The 25,355-nt window shown below is 38.0% G+C and overlaps 1 protein-coding gene and 1 pseudogene across 1 annotated transcript; both read left to right on the plus strand.

The window, feature by feature from the left end:
* The first annotated feature begins 4,657 nt into the window (after window positions 1-4,657).
* LOC113575037 lies at window positions 4,658-14,071 on the plus strand (annotated as a pseudogene).
* A 606-nt stretch (window positions 14,072-14,677) lies between these two features.
* On the plus strand, window positions 14,678-25,182 carry LOC113575029 (V-set and immunoglobulin domain-containing protein 10-like 2). Its single transcript, XM_035527129.1, has 11 exons — window positions 14,678-14,888; window positions 15,440-15,715; window positions 15,907-16,021; window positions 16,969-17,189; window positions 17,379-17,672; window positions 20,277-20,588; window positions 20,751-21,032; window positions 21,214-21,489; window positions 23,829-24,035; window positions 24,246-24,506; window positions 24,869-25,182. Exons 1-11 carry the CDS (start codon window positions 14,678-14,680, stop codon window positions 25,180-25,182), a joined length of 2,769 nt encoding a protein of 922 aa, XP_035383022.1.
* Window positions 25,183-25,355: the final 173 nt, after the last annotated feature.

Below are 25,355 nucleotides of genomic sequence, written 5' to 3' on the forward strand. Positions count from 1 at the left end.
AAAAAAACACATTGTGGAGCATTTCTGCATATACTTTTAACTAACTACTATTTTTACAAAGCCATCAAACCTTCCCCTCTACACTCTTTCGAGACGAGACCTGCTAGTGACTGTAGCTTTAAAACTGAGACAAATATTGGTCATATTTACTTAATAGTGACATACACACCCAAAAGTGTGTTTACATCTTAATAGAAATTATTAAATACAAAAACACAATAGCAAAACTAGTTCTATGTGAGAAAACATCCTGTACTACCTAGTTAGCAACTAAAAAATTCACTAAGGTTCAGTGAAATGAATCAGTCGGAAAACCTGTCTACAAGAAATGTCTTCCATATACATGGCCAGCAATTAGCATTGTAGGTTAAGGAAGGGGCTTTGTGAGGGTCATTTGGGTAGAGGATGTGGTGCTGAAACACAGGGGTGGCCCAGTCCTCTGTGGAGGCTATGCTGGGAGGAAGTCATCAAGTTAGCAAGTTATCCAGAATAATGACCACTGATTGATTAAAATGTTCTTCATCTTTCAGTCATTGGTCTTGCTTCTGACACTGAGAGCTTTAGTAAATTAGACATTACATATTGCCAGTATTTATTAGAGCAGGAGACTTTACAAGCACTTTCCTCTTCCTTCACATTCGACTAATAAAGTGCGGCTGTTGCTTAATAATTGTACAGGTGTAGTTACTCTGTCAGCTGTAGTGTTTTTGTAGCAGCTACATATTTTTAATTATTTTTTTATTTAAAATGTAAAATGAAAAAAATATTTAAAACAAAAGCGGGTCTTTACCCGTAGCTATCATTTTCAAATGAGACCAAGTCATATCTAACTGAGAAAAATATACACCGCCAGCAATCAACAAAAAAACTCAAGAACACAAAAGGACAGGATTCACTGTTTATAACCAGAGGTCTTTCCTGAGGACTTTGTTTCAGTTGAGAGGAGTTTGAAATCAGTTTATGTCAATAAGTAGAATTAATAAGTGATATCAACCTGGTGATGCAAAATCAAGGCAGGATTTTAACTTTTATAATCTTAGCCTGTCCAGCTCTGATTAAACCAAGAGAAAGCATATTCACAGAAATGAAAAATTAGTTTAAAAAAAAGTGTATTTATTGTAATATTTATAACTTCTTTATTCCTTTCTTTTATACATAAGTTAAAAGTAGAACTAGTTATGACTCATTGCATGTAACCCAACTCACTGCAATTGTAGCACATCTCCAACATGGAAATGGTTATACTGAGTTCAAATGTTGTGCTGTTGTAAGAAGTTGGTCTTCAGGATTCGGGATCATAATACTATCATTTTCACAAAAATGCCAATTCCTTACCTTGCAGTGCCTCATTTAAATGGTACTTCTCTTTGGTTGTGCAGTCCTTGATGTGTAAGGCACTACATTACAAAAATGTACGATGCAAAGATAACAGGGTCACAAAGATAACAGTATGTTCCAGTAATGCAGGTGGCTGTGTCCATACACTCATTCAAAGGGAGCACAAAATGTGTACTGGCTAATGAGTGGGTTATAGTGAGTTATTAATTTTAGTGGCAGACACTATACTATACTCCATGTACAAAAAGCTCTGATTTGTAATTTTCTAGCTTGTCCCTGTAAGATCTATTCATAAAGGCTTTGCAAAGAAAACTATTTTTTTTCCTCTGTGGTACAAGAGGTCTTAGAAACCCTAACCCCAAACTGAAAATGTTAATGCTTTCACTTGTGGGCTTTATACTGGTGAACAATGGGAAACTAAAGGAAAGCATATGGATATCTTAAGATAATAGGTTCGAATAAACAACTACGAATATGCATGGTGTTTGAGTACATGATCCTTTGTTGTCAAGAATGTGAGATGATCAATAGTGTTTTTCATAAAGGTGCACCACCATCAGAGCAGGTAGAGAAAGGTGCTAGCAGCAGCATCATAATGGGTTTGATACCACGGGAGCACACATTGTCATATTGATTAACGTGTAAATTGCTATGGATGTAAGTGTGTACCTAAATGTTATCATCTCTGTAGTGGTATTCTTATATTGTCCCATTAAATTCTTACAGATTGTTCAAAATCCCCCATAAATACACATATACATTTATAAACATTATATACATAGCAAGAGATAGGTTGCTATTTTCAAGAAACAAATTGTATTTTAACATATCTGACTGGATTGTTTTGGTCACCACCATGTACTACATTCAATGAACACATAGCTGAATTAATAATGCAGTTGGAGTGTCTTGTTTGTGTATTGGTAACCACGCCTGCACACACCTGCACCGGGTTAATGTTTTGTTTGTGTATTTAAACCCCGGTCGAAGTGTGCAGGTTGTCGGTTATTGTCGTCGTTCACCTCGTTTACGTGGTTGTTCACATTGTCTATGATAACTGTATGTATCTTCATGTTCACCTCTTGGGTTATATGTTATCCGAGATCACCGTTTATGTTATGTGTGAGTGCCATTGTTTTTCGTTTTGTGTTAATAAACGTATGTCCATGTCACGGGAGTCTGTGCGTCCTGCTCCTTGCCCTGCGGCACTCAGGCAGCATTACACAGAGGATGCATTTTTAACATGTTTCATACAGTTGCCTTTACTACAGACACTGTACAAGGTGACTATTTTAAATGTTTCTTACAGATAATGGCATAACAATCATTGCTTTGTCTTGCTAAATGATATATGCTGCTGGAAGTGCTGATGATGCAAGGGCCTGTGCTTGCACCCTCTTTCACACAAAGTAGACACTAAATAACAAGTCTAATCTTAAATATGCATGCACTCAACTCACCAGAAAAGTTGTCAACTGCTGATTTTTAAAAAATGTTTTTATCCAGTTGTATTATGTTCAAAGTACAGATGTCTGGACCCTGATGACCTTGAGATGGCTACAGGCATGCATGCATTTCTCTGTCTTGTCACACAAAGTCCTTGTTATACAGCATTTAACATAGCAAAGGTTGTAAATTAAAGAGGCTATGATTAATTGCATCAAATGCAGCTGGAAGCTGTTCAGTAGTGAGGTCATGTATTTGCACATGTGTATAATAGAGACACTGGCATAATCACATTGGGATATCACATTGCAGTATCCGAAGGAGATCAACCTTGATGCAGTTAGTGGCAGGGATAAATCATTCTACTGTTTTTCAATCCTTTCAAATGGGTCATATGAACAGTCAGCCATGTTTTTCTTGGCATTGGACAGGACTTTAATCTAAGAGATTTTTTATAAATCCAATCCCAGATTAATCCACTTCTGATTGCATTGTAGTACTATACCTTGACCTGAAGGCAGACTTATTGGGATTTGAAATGTTATTTGCTAAAATTAATTGTTTTAATTGTTAACTGATGATGGTTTTTTGTTTGTTTATTTTTGGTTTTATTTATCTAGTGCTGTTTAAAGTCTGTCATACATTTTTGGCAATATAATTATTGTCATCTTTGTGAAATTTGTTCAAAGGCTACAGATGTGATTCTAATCATCATTATAAACATTCAAAACAGACAAATTACATCATATGTAATAGCTGTGAAAATGTTCGGTTTGTTTAATTTTCAAAGATCAGTAAGGCTTAGTAATTCAAGTAGTCATTTCCAAATCAACATGTTCAGTTAATAAATTCTATACGTAGGCCAAATATTTATAAGTATTTATAAGTAGCAAGTATTTATAAACCTCAGTCACTGCACCTGATGTTTAAAAAAAGTCATGTACATGCTGCTTTGGACTTTTAATATACTGTTTATTTATTTGTATTAGCATTTTGAAGGAAAATATCTTGTACTGTATCAGTGTTTGGAATTAATAATTGTTAGAATTTGGGTAAGCATTGTTTATTTATTATTTTTCTTCCTCAGTTGGGTGCTGTCCATGCTATATTTATGATTAATTGTGCCAAAAATTGTACTTAAAAATTAAGCATGTTCTACAAAATGACAGGAAGAGACATATTTTCTGGAATTTTATGGTTAATGTCTATGCTTAAGGGATAGTTTATTACCTAAAAACCTAAAAACTATAGTACATATAAGACCTGCTTGTGCCAGTGGTCTTTAGTCGATCTGGATGGTGGATCTGGATGTCATAAAAGTTATAGTAAAACATCTAGAACAACGAGTGCATGTTGTGGCTAAATATAGAGCTATTTACAAAATTGTTTTATAAACTTTTTTTAGATGGATATTAATATTAATGGATATTAATGGATACCTCTGTTCTTGTTTGTAAATGTTATGCGCTCATATTTAGTTTAATCAGCATATAAAATACAATAAAAGTTCCAACAATCGGGATACTTTTCTATAATACCTTTCTATAATACCTTTCTGTTCTGGCTATTTTAAATTGTGGTAAGCACTATTAGGAAGTTTATAAAGAAGTATTTCTGACAGGCGATTTTCATTTCTGAAAGTCTATGAATTTCATATTTAGCAGATGTGTTATACACCGCTTTAGACTTTTTCTTCTGTGGCTGGAAGCCATTTAGTTCTGGCTGGAAGCACTGTGCCTTCAACTATTGTCTTTCTAAATGCATTGCAGCATTCTTGATTTAGACAGGCTTTCAATGGTTTGGTCTGACAACACAGTTGTATTATGTACACAATAACCTATGGAAAAACTCACATGAATGCTCAATTTCGGGGATGAGTTGGCACAAAATAAGGAGACATTTTCCAAAAGGAAATGCATGTGTCCTTTGTCATGTTGGCTTAACCACAACATAGAATAATAGTACATTAATTAATTCTGGATTTAAAGACTTGGTTTATTTTTTGTCTACCATATGATGGGAATTGTGCATGAAAATGGTGTTATGCAAACTCCAAGCATTTTTTGTTTTCTACAGAGAACCCACTACCAGTCAACGCATTAGAGAGGGTGCTGGGAGTCCTTGGGTGCTTGGTTGCCCTGGGTGTGATCCTCAGTATCCTTGGCATTGCATTCTTGGTCAAAAAGCAGCAGCAGAACAAACAAAAAGAGGCCAACAGTGACTTGTAGGTACCCATAACTTCAATGAAAAATATTGTGGTAGCTCTGACACTACACGTATGCTCAAAACACATTTACAATTAAAGGATTTAATGTTTTTTATCTTTAAGGGATGATATTTATTTTGTTAAAAGCAAGAAACTACACTGAATTGTTTCTGTAATATTATCAAAATTACATCTTTGGAGTCATACATTTTAAAACACAAACACAGGTATCATATGAACAGTGTGGTGTTTTCACTAGGTCTTATTTTTCTTTTTCACAGTAAAAGTTTTTTTTTTTGCTGAAATTTGGGGACTGATGACCCTGAGGCTCTTTTGAACCTGCCCCTTACTTTATTCTTAACAGAAACAGCCCTTCTCTAGCCTGCCAGAAGCCTTCTTCTATAAAGAAACCATCTGATGACTTCCAGGTAATAGAGCACTCAGGCATAATTTGTGTGGTTTGTTTATGGATGTTTTTTCTTTTTCAAAAAACCCATTAGCTTGCTTGCAAAGCTGAACAACGGCCTGGGACGGATGCTTTTCTGATAACGTAAAAGTGCTTTGGCCTCTGTGTCTGTGAATGCAGAGCTCCTCCTTTAGGTGAACAGACTTGGTTAACATACCTTGCGTTCTAAACTTTTTGAAAAAAGAAAATAAAGCTGTTGAAAGATTTCAGATTTCACTACATATATCTTATTAAACTCAACTCTTAATATCTTGTGGATTCCAGGGCTGCCCTATGGAGCTGCCCCAGTGTTCTGCAAATTCCAGCAGTAATAATGAGTACCTGATACTGTCCTGCTCCTGGGAGGGTGGTTTCCCTCGGACTCTACTGTGGTGGGTCTCCAGCTCAGGGGACATGCAGGGCACATCTGAAGAGAACTCCAACACCCAGGTTCTGCTCTCCAGTGCAACATACAGTGGCAAAACCTTTGTGTGCCATGCCAAACATCCACTAGCTAAGGAGAGCAAGCAGTGTGTATTAAAACTGGGTAAGGACTTTTTATTAACCTGCCCATTAGAAGGAACTTTTACTTACTATCATTTTATATAGAATCTGACATTACTGCAAAAAAGTAAGTAAATCACAAGCAATATGAATATTGTTGTTTTCTGGTGTAGCAAAGGCAGGGGGCAGAAACAAGTCCTGGCTTCAACCCCACTGTCATTCAGGGCTCAAACGTGCACTCACCACCCAGCCAAACACTGACTCTCCATCACACTAACCTCTCCTTCTGGGGGGTGATGGTCTCCATCATACTACCCTCTTTCAGTGGGCTAACGGTCTCCATCACACTTCTCTCTCTTTAAGGAGGGGTGATGGTCTCCATCAGACTGCCCTCTATTTCAGGGGTGATGGTCTCCATAATACTAACCTCTCTTTCAGGGGGGTGAGAGTCTCCATCACAATGCCTTCTGCCTTTGCTATGGCTTGCTTGACCTTATAAACAAAATTTACAACTGAATAATTGTAGAAATTAAACAAAATAAAAAACATTTAGCAAAAATCTATACATTAAACATTTATTAATGAATATTAATGCAGATTAATTTCATAGATGTTAGTAATCATGAGGTGTCTTTTGTGCTAAAGATTTTTTATGCTATATGACAGATTAAATGGATTAAACAGTTTTAATGGTGCAGAACATAGAAACTAAAGCTGATCTGCAATTTTTCTCATATTATCTAAGGTTGTATGGAGCAGTGTAAATGAAACATTCATATTATTCAATATTATATGACGCAGTGAATTCCCATTTGTATTCTTCTTCCAGAGACACCAGTGTTGATGACTCAGCTCAGCATGGTTTCTGTTTTTGAGGGTAATGATGTGCAGCTCTCCTGGATGCTGGGTAAAACTAACCCTCCTGCCACAGAGATCACCTGGTACAACAACCTAAGGCAGAATGTAGGTTACATAACCAAGAAGTACATCCTGCAGCAAGCTGGAGCCTGGTCAAACCTGACTGTGCGGGAAACAGACAGCAAAGTGGACAATGGTTTTTATTTTTGTTCCACTATCAATGCTATTGGACGAGCAGACCTAGCTGTCTTATTGCTAGTGATTAGTAAGTTGAAAAACAACAAAAAACACAATGTGACGTATAGCATAGGTAGATGCTCTTACAAAAGGGATTCTGCAATGCTCTGAAATCTAGAAAATGCTTACTTGAGATAATCATGACTAACTTTTACTGCTTTTTTTATTCAGGGAACCCATTGCCTCCAAATGTGACCATCAGTAAGATCATTTACAACAACCGTCAGCGGACAGACGTGAATATGGAGTGGCTCATCAAGGCAGATGGTGACATCACTGGCTTCTTTATTAAGAGTCAGAGGCTCCCTACACCTGTAGAGAGGAGTGACATTGTCTCTCTGTAGCAGAAAGTAGCAGTAGATCTGGAGCCCAGCACCCGCAACTACCAGATCAACAATCTTGATCCCACTGCCACATATGCTTTTCGTATCACAGCTGTCAATTGCCGCACCATGGGACATCCCTCAGAGGTTAAGAGCCCAGGTGGGAACAGTAAAAAAAAACAAAAAAAACTAACTAACAAAATTGCACTACAAGATCTATCTTTTGTCTAGGACTGTTTTTGATATGATTGTATCCTGAAAATTTACCATTTTCTGAAGTGATATTAATCATTGGAAGTGCACAGGGTAACATGGTGACAGTGCAACTATACTATTAATTATAGTTTTATATATCTAATCAATGGTACAGTCAGTCTTACAGTATTGTTGCAATGTAATATAACTACACAGTATTGTGCTGGGTTTCATCATTCTAGATGAACAGCCTTTAAGAATTTAAACTTTCTACCTATTATCAATTTTTATTTTTACATTTTTTTTTGTACTATATATAAATTACTTTGTTTTTACATGGTTTGTTGTGTTCTTATCAGTTTTATTGTGTAGACTAATGTAGGCAGTTAGCACAGAAGCCATTTTAAAAATGTGTAATTTGATTACACTTTTGCTCTGTCAAAAAACAGGTTCTGTTGACAAGTGGACACACTGAACCCTATTGTTTTAAGAACCTTTTTTGATGGCTCGAGTGACGTAGGGCAAGGAGCAGGATGCACAGACCTCTTGACATAGCCATTTAACAACACAAGACACAAAGAAACAATAAGCATTAATGGCAATCACATAACTGTCCAGTGAACAATATGCACGCTAACGAGAACATGTATATGAACATCTAACACAAATAATGACACACACACACACACACACACACACACACACACACACACACACACGGGGGTTTGAATACATACATGCATGACATAATGAATCGGGTGCAGGCATGTGCTAACAAGGGGCGCAGTTACAAGACACAATAAACAGTCAATAGTGAACTCCCACTGCACGTGGTGGGCCATACCATGTGATCAGGAAGGTGAGCATAATGTTACACCCTTTCAGAATTTGGACCTGACTTTCTGCTTTGTGGTGTGAGCATTTGCTATCATGTAGTCAGTTGTCAATACCACAGTGTACCTTTCAAGGCAATAATAAAATGAACACAATAAAAAAAGCTGAAGTTGAACCAAAAATGGATCTTTCAACAGAACTTTACAACATCAGAATTGTTTTTAATTTTTTTTTTTTTTTTTGTATTTAGGCAAAGCTCATACTAGATAATAAAACAAAAACAAAACATATTTGTGTAAAATAATAAAAAACCAAAACATTTATGTAAGGAGGAATAAATCAGGTGAGGTCCCATAGTCACCCATTACAAATGAGTCATTTGGGCTTCAGTTTCACACTACAGATATATGCTGTGTATTGTACAACCAAACTCAGAAGACAAAGCTATACTTCACAGCAAGACCACAATAAAAATACAGAAATACTTCTGCTGTCCTCCAGCTAAGCCACCCTTCAGGGCCTATCCTGCTGTTATTCGAGCAGCCATTGGAGGCATGCTTGTGGCAACAATACCTACTGTTCTGCTCTTCCTGTATGTGGTGAGGAACCGCAACAACATCCCACGTGACTGCCCCCATGCCACACTGAAATATAAATAACACCATCATTTTCACTTCATACATTAATATGGATTTGTAATATTTACTTGCAGGTCTTCATGACATGATATTCGGCAGGTAAGTATGGCTAAAATAAAACTTTGTTTATATTTCTACAATGCATCTAGTACAAATAAACGGGCTGAGGTGTTTTTTTCAAAGCATATCTATCCTGAAGTATTTGTGATCTCTCAGGCAGAACAGCCAATCCAGAGAAAACATCAACTTCCCTGAGAATGAGGTTGCTGGCAGAGCAGAAAGAGAGGAAGTCAGAGGTCAGTGAAGCCTAGGTATGAGGAGCATATGCAGTTTTTTAGCCTCTCAAACAGAAACATGAAGGACATAGAAATCATTCATCGTTTTCATTTTAATCATATTATTATTATTTTAAATCTTCTTCAGGAACACCTACAACATTGCCAAGACCCACTGCAATGCCCACAGACATGTCAGCAGAGATTAACCAACCCAAATGACCATTATGGCCATTGCCTCAAGCTGGACCTTATAATACAATGCAAATCTTAATGAACAGTTTATGAGTACAACTTTGAGAGGGTAACACAGTAAAGGGGGTAATAGTAATTTTATACAGTCATTCCTGCTGAATCAAAATATCCTAAATATTTTTAATGTATTTCCTAAAATCCTAAAATACAAGAGTTAAAGGCTAAGGATAGCAACTCACTAGCAAAGCTACATTACTACTTTGACACTGAAGGTTTCAAGATTACAATGCAATATGACTCACATGCAACAATATTCACAGATGGCAGTACATACAGGTATATCAAATAGACTTTGAATTAAAAAGAAAATATTTTAAGCATTAAAAAAAACAATCACAGTTTAAACTGTCTTTAGCAGCAGATTCCCCCACAAAAAAGAAAGAAGTAGGAGATTGCAGTTACACAAGAAATGTTCAAGTGATGTCTTCATTTTTGACCTCAGTATCAAAACAATATCAACCTCTGAGACATGGGTTTACATTCCATAAGGTAAATGTTATAAAGAATAAAATAGTTTTCATGAGAATTGGAATGTTTCCCACCAAAATAATATACAACCCAGCTTGTTATCTACTCTGTAATGGTCTGTAACTATTGTAAATGATATTGTATCGGGTATAGTAAACCTTGGTGGTTTTTTTTATTTATGTCAAGTACAGTATAAACATGGCTTCCACCATAACCCATTCAAAGCTTAGTCATGAAATGGATTTGATCAATCTTCAGCCATCTTGACACTAACCAAAATGAGAAATGTATATAAAACAGGCACCTGGACACCAGCACAGAGGGGTCCTTACTTACAGGTCTACAGGACTAAATATTTGTATAATCTTAATAAATTAATATTCTGTGTCTTGCATATAAAATATATGGTATATATGTCATTCTCCACAAATCTTGTAAGCACAGACAATACTGAAGGCTGAGGTTGTTATGCAATTTATTCCTCCATATCTTTCAAAAACATCTGAAACTGACATCACTTTTGGAGGAAACACAACTGGAAGTAAATATATCCTGTATTATTAAAAAGAAATACATTTTAAATTATTTTGAGCCAAAATTATTCTAGCACTTATATAAAATTATGTTACATGAGTTATAATATTAAATATGTTTCCTGACTGTTGTGTATAATGGAATGGTAGAATGACCATGCTGGCCCCTGGTTCTCAATAATTGACGAGGCATCATCATGTCATCCTAAACCCTGGTTGTATTCCTGTGTGCAGAAATGAGAATCAATCAATTATTTATATCAATTCAGCTAGATATAGATCAGTTCCCACACAGCTCCACTGTGTACACTACCTGGATACTTGGACATGCTTGGATGTTTCACCTGCTTCTAAGAAGTCATTTTTAAACAACTTTTCCAGTGATTCCATTCTATCTGAGACAAGGCAGTGGATCCACAGGTGTCATGTCACCATGGCACTCAGACTGTTAAGATTGTTTAATTTACCCCTAACTGTTTTTCTACTCCCTCTCCTGCAAGGTAAGAGGTCATAGATCTCTGATTGAATGCAGAGTTCAGTCATGCCTTTACAAAAAGATTTTTCTTTCAGACATTTCTTGAATTGTGTCATATAATAAACAATGACTCATTTACAAATTTAGAAAAAATAGCTTGGACACAAAATAGATTTTAGTTTCTTAGAATAAAAGACAGGACTACAGATTCAGCTGCTTTTTGTAGTGTTGTAGATGCAAGTTTGACATTTGAGTGACAAGCATGATAAGCAGTGCCACTATTATTTCAGACACTCTACATGTTGAATATTGATGCCGATCATTTCACATGACCTCTTTATATTAAAAATATTTTAAATTAAAGACACTTATAGGTGTACGGTTAAATAATATGGGCCAGATGAAAAGATTTGTCATTTATGTAGAGTTACTGTCACATCTGCAGTCTGTTGGCTCTCAAGTAGACAAAACAGGTATTGCTGCCAGTAAAACTCGCCAACATAAGGCTGGAAAAATGAATAATGAACATAAGGTTGTGAACAAATTAATCAGCAGTATAGTGAGAACATTAGGTGTTAAAATCAACTATGCGATCCATTGTTAAGAAGCAGAAATGTACTGGTAAGCCTAGTAATAGCAAACAGGCTAGAACACCAATATGGAAAGACTGAGAAATAGGCTAGGCATGTGTCAAAGCCCATCATAAAGAGAATGCATCCTCATGACCTCAGAGGGTTTACCACCAGACCCCAAAATTAGAAGGACTGTGTTAGTTTGATAAAAATACATTTAAGTCTTTTTGAGATTTGGGAGTAAGTCTTATGAATAGATAATTAACCTGTACCAGAATAATTGTAAGCAGTGAGTGTGGACAAAAAACAAGTATGCTTATGACACAAATCATACCATCTGAGCTACTACAATGTGATAGCAGTGGCAAATAAGGTTTATCTTAATTGATATTGTGACCAACAGCAGGTGCATTCTAAAGTGTTAAAGAACCAGCTTAACTGCATAGATCCAAAGTGAGATGTTCTCTGACAAAAGCATTCACACAACTTTTCATTTAGCATGAAGTTTGCCCACTGAATGCAAGACTGGCAGAAAAAGGCCAACAAACAAACAGGAACAGATAATGGCTGCATCAAAGGCCTGCTACAGCATCGCCAGGGGTGATACACAGCATGGTGATGTCTACGGGTTACAGGATTCAGGCAGTCATTGACTTCCAAGGGTTTGCGAATAAAAACTAAACACTAAAATTTCTTTAGGATTATATTCATACCTTCAATTAATTATGTTTGTCTAAAATGGGGAGACTGTCAATAAAATGGACAGTAATTCCTATAGTTTATCCAAATAGTTTTAAATACCCTTAAATTAAAACTATGCACTTTTATTTCATTGCCTCTTTTTTAATTCAGTGGACAGAAGTACAGAGCCAAGGGAATAGAAATTGTTTCAAGTTCAAGTTCGGTTTATTCGTCACATACATAGTCATACACAATATAACTCGCAGTGAAATGGTGGAGAGTGCTCTGTCCAAACTGAGGAAAGGAAACAGGGGTGCATAGAGAAAAATGTAGATATGCAAGATAAATATATATACTCTATGTATGTACAAAATATATTAACAATGTATGTACAATATATGTATATTATGATTATATACACAATGTACAATGTATATGGTTGGGTATATATGTACACAATTTACAGAATGTACAGTGCAGGTATAATATGGTTGGGTATATATGTACACAATCTACAGAATGTACAGATCCATTTTGTATAATAACATATCTACAGTTGTTGTGTAACAAGGTAATTGAGTATAAATCTATATATACAGCTGTACAGATATACAGTTATGTTACATGGTGGTGGTGGTCCCCACAGTTTATCAGTTTCCCTGATTCAGGGCCAGAATGGCCTGTGAGAAGAAGCTCCTCTTCAGCCTCTCTGTCTTGGTCTTCAGGGAGCGGAAGCTCCTCCCTGATCTCAACAGAGAGAAGAGTCTATTGTTGGGATGGGTGGGGTCCTTCACAATTTTCCTGGCCTTGGTCTGGCACCGCTTGTAGTAGATGGTTTTGTAGTGCCGCTCCTGCTTCTTGCTGCAATCCACGATCAGCTCCTTTGTCTTACTGACGTTTAGGAGGAGATTATTTTCCTGGCACCAGTTTTCCAGGTGTTTAATGTCCTCCAGTTGGCCCTCTCGTCGTTGTCCAAGATCAGACCCATGACAACGGTGTCGTCAGCAAACTTGACAATGATGTTAGAGCTGGAAGTGGCTGTGCAGTCATAGGTGTACAGTGAGTAGAGCAGGGGGCTTAGGACACAACCCTGAGGAGCTCCAGTGCTGAGGGTGAGGGTGGATGAGGCGCAGTTGCCCACCCGTACTGATTGTGGTCTGTCTGTTAGGAAGTTGGAGATCCAGTCGCACAGGGATGTATGCAGTCCTAGATCCCCCAACTTAGTAGTGAGTAGGGAGGGGATGATATTGTTAAATGCTGAACTGTAGTCGACAAATAGCATGTTCCCTGTCCAATAGTATAAAAACTGCACTGTGATAAAGATTTGGTCTCACTGGTGACTTGAGTATTGATGACTGGGTCTTAACCACTGCTAATGTGAGATTGGTGTGCATATCTTGATAAGTGCATTTCAGTATTGTGCTTTTAGGGGTTGAGATCTCAGACCCTGGTGGAGTGGTGTACAGAGAATCCAGGACCAGTGAAGTGGTGGAACATAGAGTAACCCTGGAATGTGGCACCGCTCTCCCTGATGTTTATATTTGGAGCTTCACCAAACCAGGCACAAACAAAATTCAAGCCGTGGTGTATAACTTTGGCAAGGGTCCGAAGCTGCAGCAACTGGCGGAAAATTTGGGTTACCTGAATGTCTCCACTAACAGTGCATCTCTGTCCATTGAGAAGCTTTCTGTAACTGCAGAAGGCCTATACACCTGCCAGGCCCTGTATGACACCGCGGAAGGAGCCAGATTCTATTACTACTATGTGTATCTACGGGTTCTAGGTTAGTGACAAGTGCTCAGATCAGCTGTGAGAACTGACAGCATAGTTCTAGAAAACGTACCATGTATGATGGCGTGTGGCTCAAGAAGCATAAAAGTAATAAAATTAATTAGTGTTTCAATGTTATCTACTGCCTCGGTTAACTGTTATTTGTTGGCATAAAGCTTAAATAGAATAATATTTAAATTTACATTTATGGCATTTAGCAGATGCTCTTATCCAGAGCGACTTACAAAAGTGCTTTGTCATTTACTGATAGAATATATCCTAGTACAGTACAGTAGGTTAGAATCAAACATACCAATGAACTAGAATACTGTAGAATACAGGGATGAATGCTGATACCTAGAAGTATAAATACATAAGGTCTATCGTAAACAATGATAAGTGCTATAAACAATCAGTGCTAGAGTTTGTTAAACAACAAATGGCAAATATATATTATTATACTTTAAAATTGACATTATAATAGATTAGATGAAGTACTAAACAATACACATTCAGTTTTTACATGTCATTTTTGTTTTTTCCATGGCATGCCCTATAGTGCCAGTGTCCAAACCCAATATTTTGTTGGGTGAGTCATCAGCAGTGGAAGGTTTATCATTCTTGATGCACTGTAGTCCGGAGAATGGCACAGGCCCAATTCAGTACACATGGGAGCACGAGAGTCGCAATGGGCTGGTCACCACATTGGCTGAGAGCAACAGCAGTCTGCTCAACATCACCTGGGTCACCCGCAACCACACCGGCTGGTACAGATGCCTGGCCAGGAATGAGGTCAACCAGCAGTGCAGTAACCAGATCTGGTTAGATGTCTTATGTGAGTGGGAGTCATAAAAATTTCTGTTGCCCTCTGCAGAAGACCTTCACAAAGGGCTTTTGATGACTATGTGGTTTCTGCTTTCTTATCTTAATTAACCAAACATATGCTTTCCAGAAGTTTATCAAAAGCTCATGATTAGACCAGCTAAACTCTTGATTCAAAATTGTTTTACCTAGTGTGCTCCCTAGTTTGCCATACCTTCTTTCAGAATACCTAAGCAGGTGTGTTAAGCTAGGTTTTTACTGTACAATTTTGATCCAATGACAAATCTTCAATATTAAAAGTAATTTTACAGGTTGCAAAGTAATTGATTTGGCTCATCTGGGTCACATGGGTGGCATCACAAGTTCTGTTCCAAACATAAAGCTAATACAATTCTTCTATCAATTCAAACATGCCTAAAATTATTACATGGCCCTTAGCACAACCTGTGTATTATGAGATGTAAATTAGCTATTGTTTAAAATTTAATTTTGGAAGCACTAAAGTGGGCTAGATCATTTTATGACTTTATTTTCAGCATGTTTTCCTTGGTCTTATTTGTTTAGTTGGACCAGACCTGCCTCACATAGATGTCACAGCCTACTCCATAACAGAGAATGGTTACTCAGCCCTTGAGAAAGGGAATGTTTCCCTGATGTGCCAGGCCTCCTCTAACCCTCCTAGCCAGTACATCTGGTTTTACAACAACTCAGAGATCTATTCTGGACCAGAGCTCACCATCACCAAGATCCTGCGCATGCATACAGGCAAATATGGCTGTACTGCTAAGAACACATTCCTCAACACCTGCTCTAAGAAAACCATAACTCTCACCATATACTGTGAGTGCGCCAACAAGCCATTTTGTCTTCCATGTTCAAAGAGTAGTTTCAGTCCATGTTTTTGCAAAAAACTAAGATAAGAAGCATTGGACTATAATCACTTAATCTGATCTGCATTCAGATCAGGCTCAAGAATGTTACTTTGCAGAACATCTTGCCTCTCCTTTGACACAGTAATCTTGTTATCACAGATCCACCAGATGGCAACCCATCTTGTTCCATCCATCCAGTAAACAACTACACTGACTTGGCCCTTTCCTGTTCCTGGGTTGGGGGATATCCTCCAGCTACACTGAACTGGAGTCCGTATGTGAATGGCGACAACAGAGCAGGAATCATTAATGTGACTTGGATTCAGTCAGGCCCTGATACGGCTAACAACTCTATATTCTTCTGCTATGGTTCACATATTGCCCTAAATATAACCCAGAGCTGTAGCGCCAGTACATGTTAGTATACTGTATTTTCAATTATATTTTTAACCTTCGCTTAAAAATAAGACCAGACCTCTGAATTATTCACTGATGAAACAATTAATAATCCAGATATAGAACAAGAGAGCAAAAAAGCCTTACGACTATAACTGTGACAGCAATAATTTTATCAAGCAAACAAATATTGTCCAGGATGTAAACAAATATTGTGCAGAGAGGAAGCAGAGGTTGATTTTCAAAGATTTGCTGCTGTATTTAGAGCAGAATATTCTTCAGCACGCTCTCTTTTTGTAGGTTTGCAGCACATGCCAGGCAGTTGCAAATTATGTACATTAAAGAGATTTAAATGCTTTACTCCATTTAGACTAGATGTATTTCTATGATTAGTCCTATGCCTGATTCATTATTCTATCTTTCCATCCTTTGGCATAAATCTGATGGCTTTTTTGATAAAATAAGACATATCTAATGTCTTTGAGAAGTATTCCTGCATTAAACACAATGTATAAAGTTACAAAAAAAATGAGCTGTGACAAAAAGATTAAAAAAAACAAAACTAACTTACCTATACATTTTTATCCAAAAGACACTTTTATCCTTTTATCCAAAGGAAATTACAACTGAACACAACTTTAGCAATTGAGGATTAAGGGGACCCAACAGTGGAAACCTGGGGGGGGGGGGGGTGGTTGAACTGGCAACCTTGATTACTAGTCAAGTGCATTAACCATTGAGCTACCACTGCCCAAGCCTTCAGTAGAATACATCCTGTTTCCTAGGGCTGCCTTATGGAGAACCCCAATGCTCTGCAAATTCTAGCCATAACAATGAGTACCTGATGCTGTCCTGCTCCTGGGAGGGGGGTTTCCCTCTGGCTCTGCTGTGGTGGGTTTCCAGGTCAGGGGACATGCAGGGCACATCTGAGGAGAACTCCAACATCCTGCTCCTGCCCTCCAGTGGCAACTACAGTGACAAAGCCTTTGTGTGTCAGGCCAAACATCCACTAGCTAAGGAGAGCAAGCAGTGTGTGTTAAATCTGGGTAAGGCCTGCTCAACAAGGGTCAGCATTTGGTTGCTATTATTACACTAGTTTACAGTTCAGAGAACAATATAGACTAGTGGACTGTTTTATAAACATCTACTCATTATTCTCTTTCTTTTTAGCAGTCTTTGTTGAATTCAAGTGACAGATATTCTGATATATATTGCTATATGATAATCCCTTCCAGATGCTCCGGTATTAATGACTCAGAGCAATACGGTTTCAGTTTTTGAAGGCACTGATGTTCAACTTACCTGCTTTCTGGCCAAACACTACCCTCCAGTCTCAGGGGTCATTTGGTACAACAACATAAGGAAGAATGTGGGTTACATACCCAAGAAGTACATCCTGCAGCAATCTGCAGCCTGGTATAACCTGACTGTGCGGGAAACAGACATTATGGTGGACAGTGGCCAGTACTGGTGCTCTGCTGCCAATGCTGTCGGAGGAACAGAGATCCCCATCATGCTGCTGGTGATGAGTGAGTATTTTGTTTCTGTACTCAAGAATGTTTTGCTCACCTTGCAGAGAAGATAGAACAAGAGTCTGGCTTTTTTTGTGATTAATATATCTGCAACTTGGTAGTGCATCTTCATTGGTACCAATTACTATTTGGCTTGTTGATAACTTTGTTTGCCTTATAGACTCACCAACTTTACTGAAAATACTTTTGATTAATTAGAAACACATAGTAGGTGTAATCCATCTGTTTCCTGTGAGTGTAGGTGTGAGGTAGCTTCTTTTAATAAAGTAGGTAGTGAGTATATATCAAAACAATGCTTATCAAATTTCTTCTCACTCATACTGCAAATTAGAATTTAATCTAATGTAACTCAGCTGTATTGCTGCTTTTGGAGTTTAGGAAAAAAGTCCTTTTCATATGGTGTTTCCATTATTTTGACCAGCCCCTGCATGTACAGGACCTTGAAAAAGTATTCATACCCCTTGAACTTTTTCCAACTTTTTTTCCATGTTACACCTACAAACTTAAATGTATTTTATTGGGATTTTATGTGATAACCGAACACAAAGTAGAAAGTAATTGTGAAGTGAAAAGAAAATGATACATGGTTTTCAAATTTTTTTATAAATAAAAATCTGGAACGTATAGCGTGCATTTGTATTCAGCCCCCTGACTCAATAGTTTGTGGGACCACCTTTCACTGCAATGACAGCTGCATGTCTTTTGGGGTACGTCTCTACCAGCTTTGCACATCTACAGGCTGACATTTTTGCCCATTCTTCTTTGCAAAATAGCTCAAGCTCAGTCAGATTGCATAGAGAATGTCTGTGAACAGAAATTGTCAAGTCTTGCCACAGATTCTCAAATGGGATTTAGGTCTGGACTTTGACTGGGTCATTCTAACACATGAATGTGCTTTGATCTAAACCATTGTAGCATTGTAGTTCTGGCTGTATTTTTAGGGTCGATGTCCTGCTGGAAGGTGAACCTCCACCCCAGTCTCAAGTATTTTGTAGCCTCTAACAGGTTTTCCTCCAGGATTGCCCTGTATTTAGCTCCATCCATCTTCCCAACAACTCTGACCAGCTTCCCTGCCCCTGCTGAAGAAAAGCATCCCCACAGCATGATTCTGGCACCACCGTGTTTAAAGGTGGGGATGGTGTGTTCAGAGTGATGTTCAGTGTTAGTTTTCCGCCACACATTTTGCATTTAGGCCAAAAAGTTAAACTTTGGTCTCATCTGACCAGAGCACCTTCTTCCACATGTTTGCTGTGTCCCCTACATGGCTTGTGGAAAACTGCAAAGGAGACTTCTTATGGCTTGCTTTTAAAAATGGCTTTCTTCTTGTCATTCTTCCATAAAGGCCAGATATGTGGAGTACACGCCTAATAGTTGTCCAGTGGACAGATTGTCCCATCTGAGCTGTGGATCTCTGCAGCTCCTCCAGAGTGACTATGGGTCTCTTGGCTGCTTCTCTAAGTAGTGCTCTCTTTGCCTGGGCTGTCAGTTTAGGTGGACGGCAGTTAGGTTTGCAGTTGTGCCATACTCCTTCCATTTTCGGATGATGGATTGAACAGTGCTCCATGAGATGTTCATATCTTGGGATTTTTTTTATAGCCTAACCCTGCTTTACATTTCTCCACAACTTTATCCCTGACCTGTCTGGTGTGTTCCTTAGTTTCCATGATGCTGTTTGATTACTATTGTTCTCTAACAAACCTCTGAGGTCTTCACAAAACAGCTGTAGTTATACTGAGAATAAATTACACACAGGTGGACTCTATTTGCTAATTTGGTGACCTTTGAAGGCAATTGGTCATACTGGATGTTATTTAGGGGTATCAGAGTACAGGGGGCTGAATGCAAATGCACGTCACACTTTCCAGATTTTTATTTATTAAAAATTTGAAAACCATGTATCATTTTATTTTTACTTCACAATTACTTGCTACTTTGTGTTTGTTTATCACATAAAATCCCCCAAAAATACATTTAAGATGCAGGTGTAACATGAAAAAATGTGGAAAATTTCAAGGGGTATGAATACTTTTTCAAGGCCCTGTACACTCACGTTAGTGCATGTACTCTCACTCTCATCTTTAACATATGAATATTGAATTTAGAGCAGGTGATGGATGTTCCCTATCAAACTTATTCCATTACATGGGTGTTAAGGCACTTGGCCATATCTGATTAAATGTTTTACCATAAATTTGCCATTCGTTCACCAGCAACCATCAGCTGGTAGCAACCATACATGCCCATATTATACCACAATATTTACCTGGTATCACACATGAAATGGCAAGTATTTCATGGTGACCATACCATTATACCTCAACTGATTCACTGAAGAAATGTTACGTAAATTGTAATAGTATAGTTCTGAGACTAACAAGTGGTATAAATCTTATATGGCCCACTCTGAAGATTTGCACATGTAAAGTAATTTTAACAGTGATCTTTGAGTGTTTTTTTGAGCTGTTGTAAAATATTTATTCGCAGAAAAAATATAACATAATACCTAACATAATAATGCATAACAACATTATATTAATAAAAGTATAACAAAATAATAATAATAATACAAATGTTTAAAATTGCAATGCCTCTCTGGTTTAGGGTACCCGATGCCTCCAAACGTGACCATCAGTAAGATCACATACAGCAGCAGTCAGCGAACAAATGTGAATGTGGAGTGGCTCATCCAGACAGATGGTGACATTACTGGCTTCTTCATTGAGAGTCAGACGCTCCCTGCACCAGTAGGGAGGAGTGACATTGTTTCTCTGTGGCAGAAAGTGGCAGTAGATCTGGAGCCCAGCACCCGCAGCTATCAGGCCAACAATCTGGATCCCACTGGCAAATATGCTTTCCGCATCACAGCCATCAATCACCGCACCTTAGGATATCCATCAGAAATAAAGAGTCCAGGTGAGAAATAATATAACACCGTAAACCATTTACTATATATATATATATATATATATATATATATATATATATATATATATATATATATATATATATATATATATATATAGTGTCATCTGCTAAAAATCAGCTACTACATCAGTAGCATTGACCATGTCACAGTGCCAGTGGCAGTGTCCAAACCTTACTTTCTGGTGAGTGAGTCTTCGCCAGTAGAGGCAACAACAGTCTGGATGCGCTGTGATCTGAAGAATGGCACAGGCCCCATTCAGTACACATGGGAGCAGGAGAGTCGCAGTGGGCTGGTCACCACACTGGCTGAGAGCAACAGTAGTCTGCTCAACATCACCTTCGTCACCCGCAACCACACTGGCTGGTACAGATGCCTGGCCAGGAATGAGGTCAACCAGCAGTGCAGTGAGCAGATATGGTTAGATGTCTTATGTGAGTGGGAGCTCTTAGATCACAAATTCTCTGCATAAATTCACTGTAATTTTGCCAAGTAGTAAATCTTTTTCAAGGACAAGGTCTTGTGTCATAGTTAACACAATCATGATCTTTTTGAATATGAGTAGACTCAAATATTAGCTATGATATTTAAATTTTTTTTTTTTCTTGTGTTTAGATGGTCCAGACTTGCCTCAATTAGATACCACAGCCTACTCAGTAACAGAAAATGGCTACTCAGCCCTGGAGAAAGGAAATGTTTCTCTCATATGCCACGCCTCCTCTAACCCTCCTAGCAGGTATATTTGGCTCTACAACAACTCTGAGATCTTTTCTGGGCCACAGCTCACAATTATCAGGATTATGAGAATGCACACAGGCAACTATGATTGTCTGGCTGAGAATGATAACCTCAACACCCGCACCAAGAAAACCATCACTCTCACTGTCTACTGTAAGTGCTGCCACAAACCACTTGCATGAGTCTACTGAGATCAAACAGCTTGTTTTCCCTCTCGAGGCCATTCTAATTAATTACTGTCTAGACTTCAGAAACACAGATTATGAGTGCCAAGATAGACCAAAGATATTGCTGGTTAGATGGGCCGAGTTGTCAGCTCTGAGTCTTAGCACTCTGAGAAATTGGTCTGTACTGGTGCAGAACCAAGTCACAGATCCTGGGATAATCACTAGGTATAGGATAACTGCTAGCATGACTGCTAGGCTGACTGCTATTGGGGGAAACATTTTCAGGTTCAGGTTTCATGTGGTTCTAGTTTCAATGGAGTACCAACACCTACCAGAGGGGACACATTTAATAACAGATTATCTGGGTGTGTGGGGTCCATGATGATTCCTTCAGCTTGCTTCCAATGTAAGACTCTGATGTAATGCACCTCTTGATTAGACAGCCTTCTGCTGTGCACATGATCTGCTTCAGTCTGGCCTTTGTTCAGGAGGAGGTTGACCTGGACCACATAGCTATGGATGAGGCTAAGATATTTCTGATTGTTGATCTGAAGAACTAAGACAGGACCAGTTGAGAGCAACTTCATTACAAAGAACATTTGCTGATTAGCTTTTTGGTGATGGTTGTTGTGTTTATGTCCACTTTGAAATTGGTGGAGATGGTAGTGCCTATGAATATGAATGACTCCAACTTATTCACTGCTCGTTTGTTGATTTTCAGGGCAAGATGGAAGACTGGGTTTTTACAGAAATCTATTACAATTTTTATTGTTTTTTGCATGTTGAGCTCTATATTTTCAGTACACCACGTAGCCAGATATAAGCCTATAAGTGGTCTCTTCATTTTTGCTAATTTTCTTTTAGTAGGGTTGTAATATCAGCAAAAGTTTTGTCAGTGTGATGGAAAGATCCATGGAGTTGCACTCATGGGTATACAATGAGTAGAGCAGGTATAAGGGTACCCAACTTTGAGGAGCCCCAGTGCTGATGGATAGGGGCTCTGACAGGTAAGGTCCTATGTGCATAAGTTGCCTCCTATATGACAGGAAGACTATAAACATGGCTCTGGCATAGGAGCCCGGAGTATTCATATTATTAAGTAGGTAGTGTAGACACAGGTTGACTGCATAAGCTGCTGCGTGGTTTGTTCAATACTTCAAATGTAGTGAATCAAAGAAGGGGTGTTGGATTGAACATGGCCATCAAAGTATTTCATGACTATTGATGTTACATTCATAATTTATTGCATGACTATTGATGATATTGACCTGTTGTCATTTTGCTTGGTTATATTGACTTTCTTTGGAAGAATGGTCTTGAAGAATGTGAATACTTTACATGAACAATTAAGTGGCTGAAAATGTCTAGTTGGCTTGCACAGTATATCAGTGCAGCAGGTGAAATTCCATCTGTTCTCATTGCCTTACTGATATTCATGTTATGGCATATTGCAGTATATGGTTTCCTGGTGTTCTAGAAATTCCATCTGCTCCCCTTCTTTCCTGATATTTCCTGATATGGAAGATTGCACATGTCTTTTGTCTTTCAAAGTGAATATAAAATACATTGTTGTTTAGCCAGTTTGAAGGATGATGTGAGTTCTGAAGTCTTTTTAAATTCAGTAATGACTTTATGTGAACAATACACAGCAGAGAAGTGTTCAAAGTCTTGCTCCAGTCTGCCTTGTACTTACATTTTGCCACCCTTATTGTTTGGTTGAGATTTTGTTAGGGAGCCCCTGTCCTCTCCTGTAAACCTACCCTTTGTTTTTTTTTTAACTTCCCCAGCTCTTTTATGGAACATGGTTTGTTGTTAAGAAAGCATATTTGCTTACAGAAGATTATGTAAGAGCAGTATACTATGCCATGGTGACATTGCAGATGTTATGGTTGCTTGGTGCTGAAACTGCAGTTTGTAGCATTAGCATGAACTTTGCTACAAGTTTCAGCCTTACAAGAAAAATGCCAAGAATGTCTCTGCAGCAATTACATATCTTTCTACATTCTCAAAACATTGGTGTTGAGCTATGTTAAATGGGGTGCAATTATATCAATATTCTAACCTAATAAAGTGACTACACTATCACTAAAAGACAATTTCTACAATTTGTTATATGGAATCCATATGACAACCTCATATTTCTCTCACTTTCAACTAAATACACAGAAGTCACCTGACCTTTTGATAGAAAAGTGGCTTGAGAATGTAAGCAATTATGTAGCAAGAACTATACTTGCTGAAAAACTCAAACTAGTGTACTAAACCTAGCATTTAGTAAGCAAGTTAACATTATTTGCCATGTTTTTTCTGTATCCATTTTGCCAGATCCCCCAGAAGGTGCTCCATCATGTACCATGTTCCCAGTGAGAAATTACACTGACTTGGCCATTTCCTGTTCCTGGGTGGGTGGATTCCCTCCACCTACCCTGAAGTGGACCCCATACGAGAATGGAGACAGCACCAAGGAAATCAATATCACTCAGATTCAGCCAGGGCCTCATACTGCTAACAACTCTGTATTTATCTGCTATGGTTCACATGTTGCATTAAATATCACCCAGAGCTGCAGCATCAGGACATGTAATTGCATGACCTTTTCCCTAATTTCCCTATTTTCCCATTAGTTCTGGCATGATTTATCACTTATAAATTATGGCATTAATGTGAATCAGATATTCAGATTTGCAAATCACCTTTTAAAACTCTTTTAAAATTCTTTAGTACAAATATTCTGTCTTCTAGGGCTGCCCTATGGAGAGGCCAAGTGTTCTGCAAATTCCAGCAGTAATTATGAGTACCTAATGTTGTCCTGCTCCTGGGAGGGGGGTTTCCCTCGGGCTCTGCTGTGGTGGGTCTCCAGCTCAGGGAACATGCAGGGCACATCTGAGGAGAACTCCAACATCCTGGTTCTGCACGCCAGTGCAAACTACAGTGGCAAATCCTTTGTGTGCCATGCCAAACATCCACTAGCCAAAGAGAGTAGCCAATGTGTGATAAAGCTGGGTGAGGACTGTTCATAATCATATTTCTCAAATTTGGTTAATATCAGTGCTATAGTGTACAGTATTAAGAACAGTAAGCTATATAACAGTAGACTTTTCTATAAACATGTTGTTAACATCTCTATATTCCTCTGGTCCTCAAAACTTTGTTTATTGAACAGACTCAGAATCTGGCTAATATTACATTAATTTATAATCCAAAATACATTTATGAAGCTATATATATATATATATATATATATATATATATATATATATATATATATATATATATATATAAAAATCTTTCTGGATATCTTTTTATTGCCTAATCTGTACATTAGTCTAGTAAATAGCACCATTCCATATGCTGCTTACTTCCAGAGGCACCAGTCTTAACGACTCGATACAGTGTGGTTTCAGTCTTTGAAGGCAATGATGTCCAGCTTGACTGCATTCTGAGCAAACACTACCCTGCAGTCACAGAGATCACATGGTATAACAATAAAAAACAAAAGGTGGTAGACAAACCCAAGAAGTACTACCTTCAGCAAGCTGTTGGTTGGTCCAACTTGACAGTGAGAGAGACAGATGGCATGGTGGACAGTGGTCAGTATTGGTGTTCTGCTACCAATGCTGTCAGAAGAGCAGAAATTCCTATCATGCTGCTGGTAATCAGTGAGTTCACTACAAACTAATGTGCATCCACTAACACAGACATAGATATAAGCACTCAGAATTCCTTAAATATTAGGTATTAAATGTATGGTGTAGATATCAAAATGACATTCAGCTCTTAAGTCATTACTCTCCTTAAATAGTTACTTGGTATGTATAGGTTTTATTCAAAGTAAGTATTAATGTTACATGT

Source organism: Electrophorus electricus, chromosome 6, assembly GCF_013358815.1.
Source record: "Electrophorus electricus isolate fEleEle1 chromosome 6, fEleEle1.pri, whole genome shotgun sequence".
In the NCBI taxonomy this organism is placed as follows: domain Eukaryota; kingdom Metazoa; phylum Chordata; class Actinopteri; order Gymnotiformes; family Gymnotidae; genus Electrophorus; species Electrophorus electricus.